General features: G+C 29.2%; 3 protein-coding genes across 3 annotated transcripts; 1 reads left to right on the top strand and 2 right to left on the bottom strand.

Moving 5' to 3' along the window:
* Positions 1–571: 571 nt before the first annotated feature.
* On the top strand, positions 572–1,672 carry LOC124936810 (50S ribosomal protein L18). Its single transcript, XM_047477334.1, has 3 exons — positions 572–908; positions 988–1,076; positions 1,147–1,672. The coding sequence occupies exons 1-3, from the start codon at positions 803–805 to the stop codon at positions 1,342–1,344; spliced, it is 393 nt and encodes a 130-aa protein (XP_047333290.1). The 5' UTR covers positions 572–802; the 3' UTR covers positions 1,345–1,672.
* A 46-nt stretch (positions 1,673–1,718) lies between these two features.
* Positions 1,719–3,347, bottom strand: LOC124936812 (60S ribosomal protein L34). The gene is made up of 4 exons (XM_047477336.1): positions 3,208–3,347; positions 3,036–3,115; positions 2,046–2,155; positions 1,719–1,961 (listed from the first exon to the last, which is right to left on the bottom strand). Exons 1-4 carry the CDS (start codon positions 3,284–3,286, stop codon positions 1,868–1,870), a joined length of 363 nt encoding a protein of 120 aa, XP_047333292.1. The 5' UTR covers positions 3,287–3,347; the 3' UTR covers positions 1,719–1,867.
* An 8,680-nt stretch (positions 3,348–12,027) lies between these two features.
* On the bottom strand, positions 12,028–13,265 carry LOC124936203 (expansin-A15-like). The gene is made up of 3 exons (XM_047476683.1): positions 13,085–13,265; positions 12,697–13,009; positions 12,028–12,577 (listed from the first exon to the last, which is right to left on the bottom strand). The coding sequence occupies exons 1-3, from the start codon at positions 13,212–13,214 to the stop codon at positions 12,271–12,273; spliced, it is 750 nt and encodes a 249-aa protein (XP_047332639.1). The 5' UTR covers positions 13,215–13,265; the 3' UTR covers positions 12,028–12,270.
* Between the last annotated feature and the right edge of the window lie 11,581 nt (positions 13,266–24,846).

Below are 24,846 nucleotides of genomic sequence, written 5' to 3'. Positions count from 1 at the left end.
TATAAATTATATAATTCACAAAATATTTATTAATTTATAATTTAAATACAATTTAATAAAAATATTATAATTTTAAAATATTATTTTTTCTAAATTTATAAATAATAAAGAATTTAAATATATATGAAATATACAAACTTATAATTTATTTAAATTATACATTATTATTTTTAAATTATATATACAAACTTAAATATATTTATTGATGTATTTATAAAAATTGAAACATATAATTTAAATAAATTATGTATAAATTATATAATTTTGTTTTAATTTAAACACTATATTTTTTAAATGTTTAGTTTATATACATATCTTTGATTCTACATGTATTAGACTATTCATCTTTTGAATAAACTCAATACTACTCTCATTTATTATATATGTACTATTTTTATAAAAGAATAATTTTAATTGTTTTTTTATTAAACAAACATAAATCAAGTTAGTATCTTGTAAAATTAATTTGATAATTATAATTATAATTATAATTATAATTATAATTATAAGAATATAATATATATATATATATAATATGCATCTTTTAACATAAAGAAAGTAGAGAGAGAAAAAGAAACAGTCACAAATTGGTCAAAAATAAAAGAAGAAGAAGAGATAGCAGATTAAGTTGCAGATTCAAAATTGGAGCAGTTACTTTGAGAATCGAGGGTGAAGATAAAGGTAGTAATCATTGTAGAATAGAATTGGGATTTCACATAGTGCATATAAGGTGTTCGACAAAATTCCCCACTGAAAAGAAGCTTGCTTTATAGTATCTGTTAGTGGGAGTTTTAAGCTGCTTATGGCTCTTGCAATTCCACTTCCATTAACGCTTTTCAAGAATTTCAACCTCTTTAGTACTAGTTCATCATCGTCCCTCTGCACCTTCCTTCCTCTGCAAACAAGAAGTAAGTGAAAACTATAACCAACAAAACCATCTCAATTGGGCAATTTCAATCCATCTTTGTTCTTACACTTTTTCTGCAGACTTAGTTACTAAACATCTGATTGTAAAAGCAAAGGCAAATACTCGAAAGGAGAGTCCCAAAATCCGAAACAGAAGAATGCAGAAAAAGGTACTTTGCAACTTGCTTTGGCTTGTTTATTTATGGTAAATAAAATCTTTAACTTACTAAAATTTATCAGTTCAATGGCACATCCACAAAGCCAAGACTATCTGTGTTTTGTTCAGAGAAGCAACTTTATGCAATGCTGGTAGATGATCAGAATAAGAAGTGTTTATTCTATTGTAGTACCCTTCAAGCATCTATACGTGAAACAACTCCTCAGTGTAGCACCATGGTAAGCATTTCAAGAATTGTTGAGGATTTTCATCTATCTTGACGCGTTTCATGTTCAATTGGACTTTTGTAGGAATATGCCAAACGGGTTGGGGAAGAGCTTGTTAAGGCCTGCATTGAGCTTGATATAAACGAAATATCATATTATGATCGGAATGGATTTGCTCGTGGGGAGAAGATTCAGGCATTTGAGATTGCAATCTCTAACCATGGATTCTTGCCAAAGTAATAAACTTGATTGGGGATGCTCAAAGATTATTTACTTAGAATTAGCATTTATTCACTAATCTTGAACTCAATGTATTTCATCCGCTTCAATCAGTGTGGCTTTATATGAGAATATAACTCAGAGTTCAAGACTCTTACCAGTTGGTAACAATATAAAGATATACTAAGACAGCAATAAAAACTAGTTACTAAACCAATTAGGGTTGATGATTTCAATAAAAGCAACTAAAAGGAATCAAGTCTTTGACAACACAAGTGTTCAAAATAAAATCCAGACATGTTTGAACGAAAGAACCCAAATAACATTTTACTTGGAATACTAAACCAATACACACAATCTAGTTCTTGGCTGCAACTTTTTCCTTGGCCTTCTGGATCTTTAAAACCTTTTTAACAATCTTTTGTTCTTCCACCAAAAAGGCTCTTACAATTCTACATATGCAAGGCAGCAAAGATCAGAAGAAGAAGAAAGATACATCATGATAATTGAGAATTTCTTGCTAATTATTGGCCTACCTTTCCCTAACAGCCCCTCCAGATAAAACGCCTCCATAAGCACGGTTTACTGTCCTCCTGTTCCTAGACAGCCTTGACCTCTTATACTCTGTAGGTCTAAGATGAGGAATCTACAATGAAGAATAAGAAAAAGAACCCACAAGTTAAAATCTTTTAAACATAAAACAAAGAATAGATTTACAATTACTAAGGTCTAAGATGAGGAATTTATAATGAAGAATAAGAACCCACAAGTTAAAATCTTTAAAACAGTAAACAAAAGGTCTAAGACGAGGAATCTAAAGTGAAGAAGAAGAAGAACCCAAAGTTAAAATCTTTAAAACAGAAAACAAAAGGTCTAAGATGAGGAATCTACAACGAAAAAGAAGAAGAATCCACAAGTTAAAATCTTGAAATCTGTAAAACAGAAAACAAAGATAAAATCTTCAACTAATATGGTCTTAGATAAGGAATCTACAATGAAGATGAAGAAGAACCCCACAAGTTAAAATGTTTAAAACATAAAACAAAGATTATCTTCAATTACTAAAGTCTAAGATGAAGAATCTACAATGAAGAATAAGAAGAACCCACAAGTTAGAATCTGTAAAACAGAAAACAAAGATTAAATCTACAATTACTAAGGTCTAAGATGAAGAATCTACAATGAAGATTAAGATGAAGAGGAAGAAGAATCCCACAAGTTAAAATCTTTAAAACAGAAAAGAAAGATTAAATTTTCAAGATGTGGAATCTCTAATGAAGAAGAAGAACCCCACAAGTTAAAATCTTTAAAACAGAAAAGAAGAACCCCACAAGATTAAATCTTCAATCACTAAGGTCACAATATTAAGAATCAATCTGATTTCAATTTGACAAAGCAAATAATCTACTTAAAACCTACAACAGTGCTTCAAACATAACGATTCGTGATGGTTATAACTAGTAGAAAAGAATGTTCATAAGTTGTTTAAAATCCCAAGATCAAACATAGGCTTGGTTGCTACTTACCCCTTGAATCCTCTTTCCAGTAACAGGGCATTTCGGACCACTAGCCCTCTTCTTTGTGGTTTGATAAACTAGCTTCCCTCCTGTTTATTTCAAAAACAAATCAAGCAAAGTTTCAGATCAATCTATCGGCATTGTTAAAAAGAGTTAAAAGAGAGAGGAAATGGGGATTTACCTGGAGTTCTTACGACCCTGTGCTGGTTTGATTTGGTGGCATAGCTATGGCGCTTACGGTAAGTGAGCCTCTGAACCATCTTCTATGAATCGCCTTTCGTTATCTTCCTCTCTGCTCAGAAACGGAATTGCTTATTATCTTCAGACAATATTTAAAGGAAGGGTTTCTTTTTGACTTACCCTTTTTTTAATAATAATAATAATCTCAAATTAAATTTGTTATCAACATTAATATTTAATCTTTTAAAAAATAACAATTTTATAATAACATGTGCATTATTTCAAAACAGTAATTTTATTTAAAGAGATTGTATTTTATTTGAATATATTACTTTATATATTATATTATATTTTTGGTTTAATTATCATAAAACTTTTTACATAAACTCAAATTTTGAAATAATCCATATGAGGTACAAACTTTAATATATTTATTCATTCGAGTCTTCATCTCAAACAGACCAAATTTCATGGGAAATTTGATGAAATAACCTTCATAAGTATTTCCTTAATAATTAGCATGCCTTTAATAATTTTTTCATTTATAACTTTTTTGTCAAGACAAAAAATCTTTTTTTGCCCTTTAATTTAAAAAAAAATAAAAAAAATATTGAAATATCAGTGCCTTTTAGTTTCTTGTCTCCCTATTTCCCTCCTCTCCACCAACCAACGTCCTTCCTTCCTTCATCAACTTTCCCCATTTCATCAACGTTCTTCATTATCAACGTCCTTCCTTCATCATCAACGTCCTTCATCAACAAAACCAAGGAAATCGGAACGTCTTCAACATTCATGTTAGACGCTACCTTCGTCGTTTTATCGCGGAAATGGATTAATGTTTAAGGTTTCGTCGTTTAGAGTCTAGGTTGTAGGTTAGGTCATGGAAGAATGGTTTTAGAGCTTGGCTGATTGGTTTTACGGTGAATTATACATCTGACGAAGGTGACGAAGGCGACAGTGCATCTGTCGCAGGCGACGATGCATCTGTCGCAGGCGGGAAATTCATCTGTCGTAGGCGGGAAATGCATATGTCGCAGGCGAAAAATGCTTCGTCGCCTGCGACAGATGCATTTCCCGCCTGCGACAGATGCATTTTCCTCCTTGCATTTTCCGCCTGCAATTAACACTGACTGGGCACTGACATTGACTTCTGTGAATTTTTATCAATTGCAGATCACATGAATGTTGGTGTTTTTCTCCTCTTTTATGGAGACTGGAAAACTGATGATGGTGGTGTTAGTTTTTTTGTCGTGGTGTGAATGTACCCCGAAATGCTACATATGAAGAATTAGCTTCAATTGTCTATAATTCTATTGGTGTGGACAAATTAAGATATGACTTAGTGTTGAAGGTGAAGTATAATATGTTAATGATGAATTCTCCTCCTGTAACAATCATTGGAGATAGCGACGTGACGTTCCATTTACAAGAACTCTCGTCTTCACTACCCAATCATCGCGCCCCGCTATGTGTCTCTTTAGTAGAGAAGTCAATACCTTCAACTCAACAAAGTGAAAGACCAGAAAATGACATATTTGAGCAGCAAAATATCTTTTCAAGGCAGCGAGATGTATGTGAGCAGTGAGATGTATTTGAGCAGCAAGATGTATTCCCAAGTCAACAAGATGTATCTGAGCAGCAAGATGTGTTTGAGCAGCGAGATATATTTGAGCAGCAAGATGTTTTTGAGCAGAGAGATGTATGTGAAGAGAAGATATTTTTGAGCAGGAAAATGTCTTCCCAAGTCAACCAAGCACTTCCCATGTTAGGAAAACATTCAGCCATACTGAGGGAACCAAGCACTACTTCTCATATGAACCACTCGAGATCGAAACACCTGCTCCATTAATTGAAAATTCATTGGAAGTGGGTACGTTTTTTGATAACAAAAAAGAAATACAATTGAGGTTGCATAGACATGCGATGTCTAATCATTTTATCCTTAAAGTGGTGAAGTCAACAAAAAAATCTTTGGTTTGTAAAATGTATGACTGAGAACATGAAAATTGCATGCTAAGAAAGGAAAATTCTCGGAGATGTTTGAGATCAGAAAATTTGTAAAAGAACACACATGCTCAATTTTGACGAGACAAGACAATGTGAGGCAATCACCATCATGGGTAATTGCTGAGTGTATCAAACGTAAATACATGGACCATCACCATGACCGCATGCCTAAAAAAATAATGGAAGACATGCATACAAGCTATGGGTTAACTTTGACATATAATAAGGCTTGGAGGTCAAGGGAAAATGCCTTAATGGCGGTGCGAGGAACTATGGAGGATTTTTATGGTGAATTGCCATCCTACCTGTTCATGTTGCAGAAGAAGAATCCAGGTACCATAACTGACATCCAGACGGATGAGGAAGGACACTTCAGGTATATGTTCATGTCCTAAGGGGTTTCAATTAGGGGTTTCATAGGATGTTGTCGTCCTGTATTGTGCATCGATGCCAACTTCCTTAAGCACAAAGTTGGAGGTCAACTACTGGTTGCGATAGCATTGGATGCTAATGAGCAACTATATCCCGTTGCTTTTGGTGTCGTTGATTCGGAGAATAATAATTCTTGGACATATTTCATGCAACAACTAAGGTTGGCAATTGGATCAGTCCCGGATCTCGTCTTCATATCCGATAGACACTCAAGTATTTCCAACGCCTTGTCCGCGGTTTTTCCAGAAGCACATCACGGTGCATGCACATACCACATCAAAATGAATATAATGACCTAGGGGAACTGTTTGAGGAAAACTGTTTGAACCTCTGTCACTCTAACAACTGTTTTGCCACCAAAATATTTATGGACTAGGGGTGGACATTCTTCAACGTGCCAGTTTTCGATCACAGAAAATCTTCCAAAATTTAGGCCTGTCACCAAGGCATATTCCTTCATGCCCCAGTACAGCTGTTGACCATTGACTAGGAAAGTTATTCCCTTCGAATTGGAGCTGTTTTTCCTGATCAACATCTGGTGGATTATTGTTCCTGAGAAAATTATAGTCGGGGCTTTCAATATATACTGAAATTGAGTCTTCATAGCCCTTTCCATAAGACCAAAGTGATTAAACTTGTCCTTGGTCTTTAACAAGCAAGTGCAAGTAGATTTCCATGAAACACGACCAGGAAAGTTCTCAATTACCGTTTTGGTTTTGCATTTGGTTGGTGCCATCTGCAAAAAAACATTATGTCAGAATAATGAAAGTAAATACCACTTCTTTAAAGGAAATAAGACATCTGTCGCAGGAGACAAATGCACAGTCGGCTGCGAAAATGCATCGTCGCCATCGACAGCCTGCAACAGCCTTCGACAGAAGCATTTTAAACCCAAAACTATTCATTCAACCAATACACCTAAACCCATACCTAAACCTAAACAATAAACCCTAAACCATTCTTCCATTTCAGCATGCATGGAATATAAACGATAGAAAACGGGAAAAGTCGGATAGAAACGGGAAAACATGGAAGATAAACTCACTTTCATCGTTCTGGAGTTCTGATTCTCGTCGGAGGCTCTTATTTGTCGTCGGCGTTTGGGGGAGAGGACGTCGTCGATGTTTCGGGGGCTTTTCGTCGTCGTCGTCTTCGGGGTGGGGAAGTTGAAAAGAGAGAGAGTGAGGGAAAAGTGGGGAGAAGGGACGACGGGGGAGAATAGAAAATCAATTTATTTTTTAAATTAAAGGGCAAAAGACCTTTTACCTTGACAAAAGGTTATAAATGAAAAAATTATTAAGGGCATGCTATATATGGTAATAACCCTCTTATGAGGGTTATTTCATCAAATTTCCTTATTTCAGTCTATTTTTTTTTTACTTTTCTTTAACCTTTCACATAATTTAATTTACCACGTATTAAAAATAAAAACAAATAAATAAATCATAAATTGAAAACCTAAATGGTAAAATCTCTTTCACTCACTTATCTTCTTCTTCATTTGGGTTGAACGATTAAGGATGAAAATAAAGTTAAAATCGCAGTTTTGTACCTAGATAAAAAGTAAAACTCTTATGTTCCTTTTTATACTATTCTTAGAGAACTTATTTTAGGATTATTTAAAAAAAAAAAATAGAGAACTTATTTTAGTTGTTAAGTTCGGACTAATATCTACCGTTGTAAAAAAAAAAATAGAGAACTTATTTTAGTTGTTAAATAGAGAATTTACTAGTTAAGTTATCCTGCTAATATCTACCGATGTAATTCATATAATTTTGTAGTTCTTCACCTTGTACTATTAGAATGTTAAGAAATTAACATAACATATTTAAATACAAATTAACGAGAAAATTGGTTTCTTGCTCATTCAAATATAATTTTTTTTTGAAAGTTATAACCTCTATAACACAAGAGGTATATTTTGTTCATACTAACATTATTTTGTTTTTTTAAATAAATCAGATATCCTTTCAATGGTTGTTTGTTATTTGAAATACAAGATTATTTAACTAACTTAAAAAAATAATTACAAAAAGTTCAAGAATCCATCTAGTTAAATGATCATCCAATCACTCATAGAAACGACAACCTTCTCCATTCTGTAAAGAAAATATAAAAATTATATTATAGTTAACAATGAATTATAGACTCAACATATATACATTAGGAGGAAATTAATTACATTATAATGAACGACCTATAAATCTTCTACCAAAATTTGGTGTTTCTTTCACGATTAGACAAATTTCACCAAATCAACAATAAACACTAGATAAACCTATATAGAAACCTTGACAAGTAGACATAACAAAAATTTTGTAATATGAAAAAATAATAATCGTTTATATTTAAGAGTTTAAAATCGAGTATTCCTTTTTATTTAAAGTGAGGTAAAACCTACTAAGAATTGTATTCCTGTTTATTTAAATAAAATATTAAGAATATCTTCTCATTTATCTAAATCTTCCACTTTTACATCAAACTATGTTAGTCTACCAACCAATCATTCAAAATATATCAATTTAGTTAAAGAACAAAATAATATAAGTATGAGCAAAATATACCTTTTGTGTCATCGAGGTTAGAACTCTAACAAAAATTTTCACTTGAATGATCAACAAATCAATTTTTATGTAGCTTTCTTTGTAATAATAATTGACATTATTTATAGATCTTAACCTTATAGTGTGATTTAAAAAATAAAGCATAAAAAATGAAGTTATTAATTAACAATGTATTTAATTATCCAAATCATACACTTTTATATAAAATTATGTTAGTCTAAAAAAACAATCATTTAAAGGATATATGATTTATTTAAAAAAAAATAATAATGTCAGTTTAACAAAACATACCTCTCTCTTTTGTGTTACATAGGTTAAAACTCCCAAAATTCTTTCTATTTGAATAAGAAAAAAACCAGTTTTCTCGTTATTAATTAACCATGTATTTAAATATATTAAGTTATGTTTGTTCAGCAGTGGGGTCGTGTTTCATATTCTATACTCCATCATCTATTTGAACCCATGATTCTTATATTCTAAGCCTTCGTTTTTGTTGGAGGTATAGCACTGTTTATATATCATAATAATATGTACAGTACATTTAATTAGTTGTTTGGTTAAAAATTATATATCTAGGGTATGTTTGGTTAGAGGTATAGAGGGGTACTACACTATTGATATAATATAAACTATACCAATATCGTTTAATAGTATAAGGTGAAAACTACAAATTATATAAATTATAATTGTAGATATTAGTTCAAACTATGATAACTCAACTAAAATAAGTTATCTAATAAGAATAGTAATATAAAAAGGAAAATAAGAGTTTTACCCTTTACCTGTACAAAACTGAGATCTTGACTTTATTTTCATCATTAGTTTGTCGGTCAATCATACTTAGTCTTCTTCCTTAAACAGTACTCGAGATGAACTACCCAAAGATTTAAGACAAGGTTCAAAGTGAATCACAACATCAAGACGAAGAAAAACCTAAAGGAAGAAGAAGATAAGTGAGAGAAAAAAATAGTACGATTTAAATGTTTTAATTTATGATTTATTTATTTATTTTTAATACGTGGCAATTAAATTATGTGACAAGGTAAAAAAAAGTTTAAAAAAAATATGTTGCCATAAATAGACAAACGTTTGGTCCGAAACTTCAAATTGTTGAATATGTGAATGTTCGACCTAACATCATTTCAAAATTCGAGCCTCGTATGGTAAAAACGTTTAAGTTCGAGCCTCAAATAGTATTTAAACCTATTTTTTATAATTTTATTTAATCATTAATTAATTAAACTAAATAATAATTCAAATAAATTTTGACAAAATTCCTATTAAAAAAAACAAGATAAACAAGCTCTTAAACGTAATTTCTTTTAAAAATCATAAGATATGTATAAGAAGCTGAACTTTCAAAAATACATATCAACCTGTATTAGGTATATTTTTGTATAAGAATATTATTTTCTTATTTTTTTAATTTAATTATATTATAATAAAATTTGTAGAAACTAATATATTTATATAATTTATTTTTAAATTATTAATAAGTTAAAAAAAAATTAAGATTGTAATTAAAAATAATTAAAAAAACAAATATATATATTTTTAAAAATATTTTATTTGTAAATAAAAAAATTATAATAATACTTAACATTGTTTATCTAATTGTAAAAAGAAATTTAGTTTTTCAAATAAATGATAAACAGGTAAAATCAAAGAAAAATAGATGTAACTTTACCAAAGTAATGATTTTCTTTTTAAATAAACAAAATTAGCATGACACCCTATAACAATGATTGTCTCGATTTTATTCAAAACACTTTCAGTGAAGTAACGAACAAAATACTATTATCCTAATTATTTATTGACATGAGAAGAAGTGTATATGGACAACACATGATCAATTACGTGAATGTAAGCTTAACCATGTGAAAGAAAAGATGGAATAGAAGCCCAATGAGGAGTGCATTGAGAAAGAATAGATGAAAAATTCAAACTTATTTCTTGATTTTATAGAAGCCCAATGATGGTCCATATAAATAGAGAAAAAAAAAAAACTAGTCCTAGATTCCATCTCAGAGCAGGTTTGAACTCGAAAAAATTAAGTTTCTATGTTGAGCCACTAAACTACAACATATTATGTTCAAAATATTCATATATTTATTTAAATATTTATATATTTTATTAAATAAACTGCCCTCAGCAATGGGCTACCCTAGCCTTGCCAGGCTTACCTCAAGGCCCCGCCTATTCCATTTATTCCAAATCCTAAATGAATCATGAATCACTACTTATCTACTCTCAACTTTCACAGCTAGCTAGAATTTACACATTTTCTTTTAAAATATATTCTTTTATTTTAGATACTATAATATTCTAATAAATATTTCAAAGAAATTCCTTGATTCTGGATAAAGTTTATAATCACAAATTTCCTTTTGAATTAAATTCTTTTAACTCATTCACCTTAGAACTTGAACTCAATGTTGGTAATCATATATCCTTTTAATTTGTAATTGAAATCCAAATCCATTAAGGTGCTTCACTTTCAAGTTTCAACATATTATGTCTTGACATAGACTTATTCATAGCATTTAACTCTCTAAGGCTCATGCCCACAACACTATACCATTCAATTAAAGAACAAATGACTTGCAAGAATAAGAATGTAGGCTTAAATACTTGGAATAACTTGAAGACCATTTTTTTTATAAGTATATATTTATCTGCAAATCTAAATTAATATAGGATAAGAATCATGTATAACCTTAGATGGTGATCTTTTCATAGATTTTGAGCAAATTTTGTGAATAGCAATTTTTATTAAGAATCTAAGAAACCTTTAAGATCATTATAACAATATATTGGTTAAATCAATTGAAACATCTTATTGTAAACTTTTCTACTCATGATATATTAATAGCAAAAACCTCCCCCACAATTGGATCTATGAATGTACAATGCCTTTATTTTATGAAAAGATCTTGATTCTTGAGTAATAAGAGTGAACATTTTAGTATTAATTTTAATGAAATATGATGAGGTTCCATTTAGTCATATAGACTCATAGGCCCCCTTTTTAGCCCTAGGTTTTGTCTTAGTTTGTAAAGAGAACCATTTTCTGTTTTCTTTTTCTTTTTTGTGTTCTCATGTGGGCTCCCTAAAATCAAACAAGGCTTAGGTTAAGTTTGGTGGGCTGCTATAGTCTGGACCTATAACCTTAGGTTGGGGCTACGAGTAGCTTTAGGTAATTAATGTTCCATGTTAGCCTTGTTTGGCATTATTTTGGTTAATAGTGTTTTATTTTGGCCTCATTTAATTCATTATTAGTCCATTAACACTAGTTATTTGATTTATTTTCGAATTTATTTCTTACTTTATACATGTTTCCTAATATAAAAAATCCAAAAGCTAACAAAATTCTTATATTTTCTCAATTAGAAGAGAAAAATATAACCTCATAAAATTTGATTATCGAACAAGTAAAACACATTAAAATGACTAACACTAAGACATACATTACTACTAATTCCCGTGCAAATAGGGTAGCGCACAACTTTGTTGCAATGTTAACTACGTTTTGAAAAGACCCAACAAACGAATCAATAGGAAAGCCGAACTCGAGTCTCCTAGCTCACCGATATTTTGAGGCTCGTGTGATAAATAATGTTTTAGGTGCTCTAATTTTCCAATAGAAGTTTAAATTGGTGATGAATAACTTATGACAACTAATATCCTAACTTGAACTATATTATTTTTTATGATTTCTTTTGTTGTGATTTTCGTAATAACTGAATCAATGACATAAATTGTCTCGTCAACGTCAACGAAATAAAATAAAATAAAAAGTAAATGAAGAAGAAATTCACATAAGTAATAAATTGCTTGCATTTCCCCTCTAAACATTTAAGTAAAACATGTTCCAAACATTCACTCAAGGTAAAATTATATTACCTTAGGAACAAATCCTTCTTATAGAATTGAAAATGACAAAAGGGTCCATTTAAAAGTATACCCTTTTTCTATTTTCACTTCAATATACTAACTTTAATATTAATAATAATATTACGGCTTAGTGACTATATAATAGGGAGGGGGTAAATTAGACAATTTCAACGGAATTGGGCACCGGTGTAGGTCTGCCCAAATGACCAACTCGCCGGAGCAACATTATAAGACACAACACTGACGCCGTTACTGGTAGTGACCTTAAACGAAAGACTCTGACCGTTAAGATAATTATTGTTCTGCCAATTTTGCCCCCAATTCCTCGACATGGGTTGCCAATTAGTCCTCGAACCCTTAACAGCAACAGAAATAACATCTCCAGCACCACCAACGTTAGTGATGAGTACGAGGTTAAAGTAGGAATGACCGTTGATTGTAAACCTTATTCCTCCACTCCTCCTACAAGGCACCCTACAAAACAAAAAAACCCATATAATGTTTTTTTAAAATTAGATAGACAACGCAATTCAAAACCCGTAAACTTTTGGTCTCTTAAGTAAACTCTTTCAAACCAGGGTTATGTATAATACCTTGTGTATGCGACAGGGACAATTCCTGCTTTATAATGAGCAATGCGTTGGAAAATAGGTTGTGAAAGATCGAAGTGGTGAAGGGGAGGATTACACCAACCGCCGGCGTTGTTTGGTAAGGCAGAATTTGGAGGGCAGAAATTGGTTGCGGTTATAGTAATTGAACCTGGAAGACACCATTTTGAGTCACTTTGACACTTGATTTGAAAACAAGCACCACAACTTAGTCCTCCATTGAAAAGAGCTGTGCTTAAAGCAGCTGTGTTTGTTCCATAACCTTGACTGTATAAATTACCATACCCACAAGCTCCACCTATAGTAAAAATTATTTGAAAATGATGTAATGTAACTAACAATTGAATTGATTTAGATTTATTTGAAATTGTACCCATTGTTCCTGATGCATCACCACCGCCGTAGAAGGTGGCATGAGCATTGATCCATGTTCCAGTACCATACCCATTAGCCATTGAGAGTAATGGAAGAAAACCCACCATGAAAATAACAAAAAGATTCATTCTTTTTTCTTGATAGAGATAGAATGAGAGTCTTCAATGGTGAAATAAAGTGAAAGAGAAGAAGGAATAAATAGAACTTTTGGACCCTTTTTTTTTTTTGGGGGTTAGCCACTGGTTGTATTGATAAGGTGCCAACTAACTGCATGAGGGAGGAAGAAAAAAAAAAAAACTCAACTGTGGTTGGGGACCAAAAACGGCTGTGGCTTGTGGGCATTAAATATTTTATTTGTTTTTTACTAAAGTTTTTTACTATATAGTTAAATCAAAACGTTTATATTGAGGATGGAATATAATATTTTTTTTTCTCTCTTAACAATACAACACACAATAGGTTTATTGGGTTGCTTGTTGTTTTTGGTATATAGATTGAATTACATCTCAATTTGTTTTTAGCAATAAACATAAAATTTAAATAGTTTTTATTCATAATGCTTACCTAATTGAGTTTCTATTCTATATAATTTTGGTGCCCAATTATATAATTAATTTTTAAAAAATTATCTCCACTTACATTATATATATTATAGTTATGAAAAATTGTATTTAATCATAAATAAATTCCTATAAAGTATATAAACTATTAAAATAACTTATCAAACACCTCAATTTCAATTGATAAGAGTGATTTTGAAAGAGGAATTGTCAATGGTTCGATTCTAAATTAAAACGTAGTTAAATAATGATAAATTCTCCTATTTAAAAAATTGTAAGGCAAAGAGAGTCCATGACTTTAACGCGGTACAAATTTTTTTTAAACAAAAATCTGTAATTTTTAAAAAGAAAAAAATTTGTACTGGTATAAGATTTATTTTTCTTCCACACTTTCTCAAATTATTTATTTTTGTACTTTCAAACTATTCCACTCATTTCATACTTCATAACCAAATTGCATGTGAACAGTTTTTTCTCCACTGTCTTCTTTATGATCCATTTATTGACCTTTTTTTTCTCAACTAATTTTTTGAACCTTTTCAAGTATGCTAATTTTAATTAATAAGCATTTAATTAATGTTATCCATACTACTTACTAACTTGTACCTTGTGATCACCTTTATTGTACAAACCATTTTTCAACCATTAATTTTATTGTATCTATATAATTTCTAATTAAATCCCATGCCTTGGATGCTGAAAAAACAAAAATATTATGAGCCAAAACAGCCAAAGCAAAGGTGGACCGCAAAGAAACAAGGTTAAACATCAAACAAAGTAAATAAAACAAACATTGAGAAGAGAAAACACAAAAAAAGGTGTAACATGTTATCGGTATGGTCATTTCCTCTATTGAGGAATGGGTTATGACATAACTTCAAATTATAAATCTTATATAGTTAATAAATCTACACTCAAGAGATCACTCGATTCACTCTAATGACAATTGTATTAGTCTCGTTCACATTGGAGTTAAAAGCTCCAAAGAAAACGGAAAAGAGGCTCCATCTCTTTTGGTTCGAAACTCGGGTGAGTGGTGTGAGTTGTGGAATCTTAAGTTATTAGCGGGTTTAATGAAAATAAGCGACTGACCATGATTTCTTGCTAAGATTGTTGTGCAATTTAAAGTTGTTCTTAATGAAGTAATAAATGTGAAATACTCTTGAATCATATATATGACACATAACATATTGTTAACAAATTGATATTTTTTCTCTTAAAGTTGTCCTTGGTCAAAATTACATTACAAAATTTCTCAATTGAAAGAGCCACTTAATTGTGACCAACCTAAGGGTCACTCGGTCTCAATCTCCTCTAATATCCTCCCACATAAGCCTCCTTGTGAAACAAATATTCGGGTGGAAATCCCTAAACTCGACTAGATATTTATTTTATCGAGTCAATCTAACGTATGTTAAAAACTGTTTTGATCAATTTTATTGGTTCTAAAAAGAGTTGTTAAATAATAAAACTCTGCTTCAACAAAATAATAACTGCACAAAATAATATTGTTATTTGAGTTATATATTGTTTACAAGTTGAATTTTTTTTTAACTTGAGTGGTAGGGGTAGCAACTTTGAATTAAACTACCTATTATTATCCCCACGTATTATAAAATTCCAATTATTTCCCTCATGTGTGACACATATTTTCTGAAAGGATAAATCATTTTATTAATTTGTTTTATGGGAGATGCAAAATTGAGGATGATATGCATATTAAAAAAATAAATCATTTTATAAGAAAAATAAATCAAAATTGAGAGAATCTCAGACTTTATTTTTAAAGGTGAAAACAAATTTTGTTTGTAAAAATGCTGAAAAAATAGTGAAAAAACTCATATAAAAATAATATAATTCAAATTATAACATATTTTATTATAAATATTATTCATAATATAAAAAATAAAAATAAACCATCATATAAATCACAAATTATAATAGCTCAAAATTGAGGTATCATATGTAATTTAAGCAACTTGATGGTCAATAATAATGAACTATCGAAACATGAGTGAATCTAATGTTAAGACTGATGTCGCTCAAGCACACCAAAAAAGAAAAATAATAAAGACATAATTCCCTAATTCTTTTATTTAGTTCACTATTTATTCTATAATTTTTTTAAAATAGTTAAACAAATTTACCCAATTCATTTTTTTTTTAAAAAAAAATTTAAAACTTTTGTATAAGATATAATTAAATAAAGAGGAGTGCTAGAAAAAGGAAAAAATATAAAAAGAGAATAAAGAGAGAAAACTTATTATTTTTTCGGACATTCATTCTGACATATCATTCCTTACCCATTTTATCTTTCAAATTCACTCCCCAATCATTTATTTTAAATAAATTCAAGTAAATCAAGGTTAATAGTTTATAGAGAATAATATAACATGTTTGATGTGAGGATAAGTAAATTTAAAATTTGAATGTATGGCTTCAAATTTATAGATTTTAATAAACAATACATAGAATATACTTCCAAATCCAATAAATAATTGTGAAAATTAACTTAAGTACGAAACCGCGTGCTTTTTGTAGTTTACTGAGATCGACCATATCCTAGTAGGGTCTATTGGTCTCTTCCTCCGCCCATTTTATTTTTATAAAAATATTAATATATGATGATTTTGTTTAATATTTTACAATACTTTATATTTTAATAGAATAAAAATAATTTAATTTTTAAAATATATAAATATTGAAATGAATCAATATTAAAATTATGTTTGAGTTTGGGTTGTTTAAAAGAATTGGATTTTGAGATTAAAAATACTCATAAATTTTACAAGTTAATTAATATTAGCTTTTTTTTTTTTGGTTTTGTTTAACAAACTAAAATTTGAAATGAAATAAAATTATTTGATTAAATCTATTTTAAAAACTCAAAACGTTTAGAAAGAAAGAACCCGAAGAAAAAAAATAATTGAAACAACAGATTCTTGCACATGGGGAGAGATATTTTGGGCTGCCTCCATAACTAATTTATTGCCCCTTAATCAATAATAATAATAATAATAATATTATTATTCAATATTTTGATTTCAACTATACATATTCAATAATATTACTCTCAACAATAATAATAATAATAATAATAATAATATATATCCACGTGAACTATGCAAAATATATATATATATATATACTTTACATCTTATCTTATTTTTATTATATTTATTAGGATCAAATTGATTTTTAAATTCTTACAACGTTTTTTTAGTACAAATCAAACCCATACAATTCTTCGTTTAAACTATTTTAATCAATTTAAAATAAAATTATATATATTTAATTATTTTTTACATTATATATACAATTTGGGTTTGAAAAAAATTTATTTTATAAATTTGTTTAAAATATATATTTTTTAAAATGTTTTATTCAAAATATTAATTTAGTCGTTGTCGTAGGTGTTACAAGTAAATTGAATCGTTATTCACTTACTTTTGCATTGTCGATGGATGGTTAGTAACTGAGGTCTTTTGTAGAGTATTATTGTGATAAATTTGGTATTACTCAAGTCATTATGCAGTTGCTGAGAAGCTTAGATCGATGTGTCTTATATGACCGACCTACATATTTGGGTTATCATCCCAATTATTTTTTAGTGCACTATTTGATTGGAGAGAAATCGTCGAACTTTCACTGATCGTAGTCGTCTAATGTGTATCATTCATAGTATTATCATTATGACGTTTTCTGAGATTTGTTCCGAAAAGATAGTAGAGTCTTTCGAGTGAGTTAATCGTATTTCTTAAGAACTTACGGACTTGCCTATTGAGTAACGTTTTTTTATGTCATATTTTATCGTTTTGCTTAAACCATATTTATCATTTTTAATATATTGATCTTTTTAAAAAAAAACTTTAAAAATTCTTATATATATTAACACATTTAATATCGTTTTCAATTCAATCAAAATTCTATTCCAATATTTTCAAACAAAATCAATCTCAAATTTAAACTATAATACAAGTTATTGACAAATAAAAAAATAATCAATTCAAATGTATTCCATGTGCATTAATTGTTTTAATTTTTTAAGTAATGAAATAAGATTTGATTGAAACAAATTTATAGTAAAACTAACTCTATAATAACTAAGTTATATTTAGAGCTTTAAGTAGGTTCATAATGCATTACGAATTTCAGTAAAAACATATAATAAAGAAAATAAGCTAATTTTATTTTTTAAACATTCTTGGAAAAGCTTGTTTTTTCTTTTAATTTGTAATAAGTTGGCTTTCACTTAGTAAACATTTTAATAAAAGAAAAGAAAAACATATAATTAATATATAATAAAGGAAATAAATTCATTTTTGTTTGAAAATTCCATAAAAAAATTGTTATCTTCTTAGTATGTGAAAATTTTCATTTTACTCTTAAATTAAAAAATTTATTCAATTTATTAATTATAATCATACTGTTTTAATGATACACTTTAAATAAATAACAACATATCAATAAAAAAATAGAGATAAATAGAGATTTAATTTTTTTCAAAGAAAACATAAATTCAAATTCGATTTGCAATAATAAAATATTACTGTAAAGTTTCAAAGAAAACATAAATTCAAATTCGATTTGCAATAATAAAATATTACTTTAAAGTTGAATTATGTTCCTTTATCCTCATTTTGGTTCATCATTGTCATGAAAGTTATTTCATGAATGTTGATTTTTGTCGAGCATGTTAGCCTCATTAGAGGAGTGAATGGGGTGATGAGGTCTTCATTTGTCATTTGTTTTTCACGGACGACACTTTATGCATTATTCAAGCCACTCACATAAACTTCAAGCATCTTCGAGATATTATGTAGTTGTTTGGAGTCTGTTCTGGATTGCGGGTTAACCTCGATAAGTCTGAGATCTTTTTCTCAAATTTTGTATCCAACAGAAGGAAGATGACACTTGCGAGCATCTCGGGCTTCGGTATGGGATCATTTCCGTCTACTTATCTTGGGATGTCTTTAGGTGCTAAAGCCCGTCTCAAAGCTTTTGGGGATCCGATCATCGCCAAAATGGAAAGAAAGTTATCGATCTAGAAGAGTAAGATGATTTCAAAAGGTGGACGTTTAGTTCTCATCAAAAGTTCTAAGACATCTATGCTCACTTACACGATGTCTCTGGTTCTTATACCTAAAAGTGTGTCTGTGAAGATTGAAAGAATTATTTATAGGTTTCTGTTACGACTTGTTTCGTAAGGTGTGTTTTGGGTTCAAGAATCAAGTTCTTAATCTCTAAGGCCGGTGGAAATTCTACAATCAAAGGGTAGCGAAATGTTTTCAATAGAGAATTTGGGGGTGAGGGGATAAAAGAACTAAGGGTGCGAAGAGAAATACTGTTGGTCTATACCAAACAGTCCATAATAATAATAATAGACGAATAGGGACGAAGTCACATCTTCATCATTCTATTCATGGGTCATTGGGGAAGAAAGACCAGCCTTATATAGGTGATGTCTTCCCCAGAATATTCGGTTACAACAAATACTAGAAAATAACAGAATTCGGTTTGTAAAATAGAAAAGGAAAGCAAAACAAAATATTAATACAACAAAACAGAAATCTGGCCCATGTGCACACTTAGGACCGAGACCGGGTGCCGAGAAAGGTTGCTGTAATTTATTCTAGGGCCGATGCCTTGATTTTAGACCGTAACAGTTTCATTGGGGGTTCTCTGAGTCATCCTTCTGTCATTTGGTTGATGAGATGAAGCGAAGAAGTTAAAGGACCAAGGAGGATTGGGTATACGAGATTTGACTTCGTTTAACAAAACCCTTTTATCAAAATGGTGTTGTCAATATATCTCGTAGCCTACCTCCTTATGGGTTACTATGATCAGATGTAAGTATGTGCACGATTTAAGGCAGTGGGGTGATATTTGGAGTGACATCTCAATATTGTGGAAGTCTTTTTGTGGACAATGCAAATTTTTGGTTGGCGATGACTCTTCGATCAGTTTTTGGGATGACATATAGTGTAGTGTCATAAGTCTTTTCTCATCGTTCCCAACTCTTGCCTCGATCGCTATATGTAAGGATGATATAGTCAATGACATGTTTGACGTGAGTTCTAATGGTTTTGCAATGAGAATCATGTATAGAAGAAGACCAAATGCTGAAGAGTTAACTTCACATGATAAAATATTGAACCTGGTGGGGGAGGAAAGAAGTGAATCCTTCTTTGTGTGATATTTTGCGTTGGCAATATATTAATAATTTTAAGGTTATTCATTTTTAATCTTTAATTGCGAAGAATGTTCCTTATGATCTCATATGAGAGAAGTTGTGGAACTCTAAGTTCCCATCGAAGATCTCAGATGTAGTGTAATGCATTGAGGGATTTTGATGGATGATAGATACATAAAAAATGATGTATTTATGGCGAGTCGTTGTAGAATGTGTCAGAAAGAGGCGGAGTGATCGCCTCACTTGCTCTTATACTAAGATGGAGTGATTGTGATTTGTAGTTTATTGTGAAACATGACTGGTATTTAGTGGGTTATGCCGCAATCAATCGTTAACTATTGAGAAATGTGAATAGAGGCATCGAACTCGGTTGGTCTAAGCCGTTGGGACCCTATCCCGCTTATATTCTGATGAACCATTTGGTTTAAAAGAAACCCTAGAATGTTGTCGACCAATTCGTTTAATATATAATTATATTATTATGACAATCAGAGAAGTTTATTGGGTAAACCGGTTGAGGCGGTCAGGAAACTCATCGTTCTTCTCGAGAACTTTCGTGTTCGTGTTCGTGAAATTTGTTATTATTATTTTTATTTATTCTATCACAATTGATGAACCTTTTTGTGTTATGTTTTATTAAATATTTTTTCTTCAATTTTGTTTTGTAATATTTTTGTTGAACTATTCTTATTTATATATTTTGACTGAAAGTTTTCAAAAGTTGAAATATGTGAGAATTTTAATTAAATAAATAAACAATGTAAATCTGAATTCTCATATGTTTAATAATCCAATTATTTATATTACAGCTAATGTGATTGATCTTAATCTATATATATATATAATGATGCTTAATTTTTAAAGTGTCTGGATTGCCGGGTCGAGAGTTGTGGTTAATTTGGATACTTGGGTCGGATTGTGGGTTGACCCATTTTTTAATTTAAAACGGTTAAAAATAAAATTAAAAATGCTAGAGGTATGTTTCGAACTTGCAACCTATCAAAACAAGTACGACTCTTTAACCAACTAGGCTACAAAGATTTTATATTTTAAATTCAACACCAAATTTGATAAACGCGGGACGTTTTAATATTAATATAAGTTCAACTTTTTAACTAACTAATCTATATATATATAATGATGCTTAATTTTTAAAATGTCCGGATTGCCGGGTCGAGAGCTGTGGTTAATTTGGATACTTGGGTCGGATTGTGGGTTGACCCGTTTTTAAATTTAAAACGGTTAAAAATAAAATTAAAAATGCTAGAGGTATGTTTCGAACTTGGAACCTATCAAAACAAGTACAACTCTTTAACCAACTAGGCTACAAAGATTTTATATTTTAAATTCAACACCAAATTTGATAAACGCGGGTCGTTTTAATATTAATATAAGTTCAACTTTTTAATTAACTAATCTATATATATATAATGATGCTTAATTTTTAAAGTGTCCGGATTGCCGGGTCGAGAGCTGTGGTTAATTTGGATACTTGGGTCGGATTGTGGGTTGACCCGTTTTTAAATTTAAAACGGTTAAAAATAAAATTAAAAATGCTAGAGGTATGTTTCGAACTTGCAACCTATCAAAACAAGTACAACTCTTTAACCAACTAGGCTACACAGATTTTATATTTTAAATTCAACACCAAATTTGATAAACGCGGAACGTTTTAATATTAATATAAGTTCAACTTTTTAACTAACTAATCTATATATATATAATGATGCTTAATTTTTAAAGTGTCCGGATTGCCGGGTCGAGAGCTGTGGTTAATTTGGATACTTGGGTCGGATTGTGGGTTGACCCGTTTTTAAATTTAAAACGGTTAAAAATAAAATTAAAAATGCTAGAAGTATGTTTCGAACTTGCAACCTAACAAAAACAAGTACAACTCTTTAACTTTATATTTTAAATTCAACACCAAATTTGATAAATGCGGGACGTTTTAATATTAATATAAGTTTAACTTTTTAACTAACTAATATATAATGATGTTGAATAAATGAATACTTGGGTCGGATTGTGGGTTGACCCACCCATAAATTTAAAACGGTTAAAAATAAAATTAAAAATGTTATCCGTAATTTTTTTTTACGTTTTTATATAAAATTACTCGTGCAAATGCACGGGCTAAATGCTAATGTGATTGATCTTAATTATAATAGAAACATAAATATGTACTACTGTTCCAAGTGTTGAATATTATTAATTATTGCGTGAATAATAATATTCAGAAGGAAAAACATATGCCAAGTGGCTTCAACAATCAATATAATTAAAGAATCTAAATTTGCAGCTCATAATTAAATATGATTTGAGATTAAATCAAGAAAATTTTCAAGTTGAGCTGCTTTAATTAATTAAATTAATTCACACAAATTATATCTTTAATGACTTTTCAAATAATTGTATGAGGGGTTCATTATTGCATATATATATATTTTCCACAATCAATGTACGTATGGATAACAAATTAATATCTTAGTGCGCAATGCTCATGTTCTTTGAGACTCATGAGTTTGACTATACCAAGTTTTGAATAAAATATACTAACTAATATTGATTTCTTGGTTTGGGGAGTTATCGATGATAAGATATTTGAACAAATCTCTCTTTTTTAGGGAAGAAAATTTGGCTTGGAAGTGATTTATTATAGTTAACTGTTGTTGTATGAATCGACTGCTAATTAATTTATTTTGGTACATTTGCATGTTACTATGCATGGTTGTACTAATTTGATATATATATATATATTGGTAGATGTTGGAATCATGAATTGTGATGGCTAAATTGGTGGGTTTTTCAAAGGAATGAGCTTTCAATAAATTATTTAGTTATAACTTTTAAAAACTATAGTTCATATTATATTGATCATTCAGAGTATACTTATGATTTTTAGATATTACAATCATACATGTTTAGCGGTTTCTATTTGAATTGTCCCGTTTTGGGCGATTCTTCTTCTATTTTACCTGTAATTGACCGGATATTATATTTGTTTCCTGCTCGATATCCCTTCAATTATAAGTCGGTCACTAATAAATACAATAATTATATATATATATATAATCAATTTATTTATTTTTTATATTTTATAAGAGTTTAAATTTATTTGTTTATAATAATATAAAATTTTAATATATTAAAAAAAATATATATATATAATTAAAAACGTTTATATAATTTTATCAAAGAATTTTTAATATTATTTTAAAAAATATAACGTAAAATTCCCCAAAATCAAACGGAACAGAGATATGATATTAATATATATATTTGAATTAGAATGAAATGAGAATAGTAAACGCAATCCTATCCCAATCGACGCTGTTATTTCCGTCGCTACTTGATGTACACATTTTTCTTTTATACCTTAGAAGTTAGAACTGGTTTATTTTGTCTTCTCAATATTGTTAACTTTTCTTTTGTTACTGCCTTTTCCTTTCTAGTTTTTATATATTCTTTTTCTTCTAAAATATTTTTATCATTTCATTTCCTGAACTTGAAGAAGTTAAATTATTATTTTATTTTTGTTTGAACTTTTATGTAGGTAGAATCACAAAACAACTCCAATAATATTTTACTATTATTGATAAAAAAAAAATTGTTTTTGTTTTTCTAATTATAATGTAACATCTTATTATATATATGGGACTTATTCTTTGATATTTCTTTTTAACTATCAAATTTTATTCTTTAGACAAGTTAATACTGTCTTGGTTATCAAAGCTTTTAAATTGAAATAATATTCTTATTTGTATAAATCAAAGCAAAACTTTTGATCATTTTTCTTTTATTTCAAACATTGAAATACCTTAACTTATTTTTATAAACAATGAAAGTTTTATTATAATTAGATCTCGTACAAGTATCCTAAGTGATCTTAATATAAATAGTATAACGAATAATAAATATATATGTATATATATATATAAAAATTAATTTAGAAAATTAGAACAACTCCGATACAAACTTATCCGTGATTCCACAAAAGATTCTTTTATGCACGGCTCTATCATAGTAGATTAATAATAAGACAACAAATTGAAAAACCTAAACTCAATTTCTAAATTTGGCCCATTCAATAATTTAATTGATATAGGGATGTAGGTTTTTTATTGTCAATGAAAGTTGATTTCTATAGGAAATAAGATCTATGATAAATTTTTTTTTTTATGTATGATATATTGTGTATATTATTATTATTATTTAAAATTATAATTTATTCCTTAAGAGAGTTAGCTCAACCTCCCCTTGAAATATTTATTTTATATTATTATTCAAGAATAAAAGACTATTTTGATCTTCATTATATTTTTTTTTGAAATAAAAAGTGAATAATCAAAATATATTTGAAGTAATAGTAAATATGTAGATTACAAAATAAATAAATTAATATGTAGATAAGATTTAAGATTATTTGAATAAAAAAAATATAATTTATCCAAAATCAAAAATCTTATTCTCAATCAATGAGGAATAAATGAGATCAGTGTACATTAAGATAAAGAAATAATAAAAAGTGAATAAAAGTCAATTAATTAGTGGATGCCAGTGAGAAATTTGATGTGCTCAATTATATCATTTATGTGACATTTCATTTATATATATAACTACTAACAGTAGATTTCCATTACTCTAATAAAGGAATGTTTATTTAAAACTATATTACATTTTGATCAAATTCCTAAATAAAAAAGAGGGAATACTTGTATGTAGAATAAAACAGCTCTAAGATAGCAATATGGATTCATGAATGGTTAACATGTCACATGTGTTATATTATTATCTTGTATCTTTATTATTAACAAATGAATTCATTTGTTATAAACAATTTTAATTAGTTGATATTAACCGTTTAAAAAATGGCTAGTTAATATTATACGTAAAACATAACTGAACACAATCTTATCGAGAATTTTAGAATTTAATATATAATACTTCTATGCGGGTTTCTTGTTATAGGTTTGTTTCATATTTGTAAGTTATTATCTTACTCAAAAG

The sequence above is a fragment of the Impatiens glandulifera genome, chromosome 4, assembly GCF_907164915.1.
Source record: "Impatiens glandulifera chromosome 4, dImpGla2.1, whole genome shotgun sequence".
Lineage (NCBI taxonomy): Eukaryota > Viridiplantae > Streptophyta > Magnoliopsida > Ericales > Balsaminaceae > Impatiens > Impatiens glandulifera.
The sequence above is the reverse complement of the archived record's forward strand: the minus strand, read 5'-3'. Positions and strand labels throughout refer to the sequence as shown.

Bases quoted from the DNA above. Each gene is read 5' to 3' on its own strand.
- LOC124936810 (XM_047477334.1), top strand. From the start codon at position 803: ATGGCTCTTGCAATTCCACTTCCATTAACGCTTTTCAAGAATTTCAAC. The intron at 909-987 runs GTAAGTGAAAAC...CTTTTTCTGCAG, and splicing joins CCTTCCTCTGCAAACAAGAA to ACTTAGTTACTAAACATCTG. The intron at 1,077-1,146 runs GTACTTTGCAAC...AAAATTTATCAG, and splicing joins ACAGAAGAATGCAGAAAAAG to TTCAATGGCACATCCACAAA.
- LOC124936812 (XM_047477336.1), bottom strand. From the start codon at position 3,286: ATGGTTCAGAGGCTCACTTACCGTAAGCGCCATAGCTATGCCACCAAA. The intron at 3,116-3,207 runs GTAAATCCCCAT...TGAAATAAACAG, and splicing joins CAGGGTCGTAAGAACTCCAG to GAGGGAAGCTAGTTTATCAA. The intron at 1,962-2,045 runs GTAGGCCAATAA...TTGCATATGTAG, and splicing joins GGAGGGGCTGTTAGGGAAAG to AATTGTAAGAGCCTTTTTGG.
- LOC124936203 (XM_047476683.1), bottom strand. From the start codon at position 13,214: ATGAATCTTTTTGTTATTTTCATGGTGGGTTTTCTTCCATTACTCTCA. The intron at 13,010-13,084 runs GTACAATTTCAA...TTTTTACTATAG, and splicing joins TGATGCATCAGGAACAATGG to GTGGAGCTTGTGGGTATGGT. The intron at 12,578-12,696 runs GTATTATACATA...TTTGTTTTGTAG, and splicing joins GTCCCTGTCGCATACACAAG to GGTGCCTTGTAGGAGGAGTG.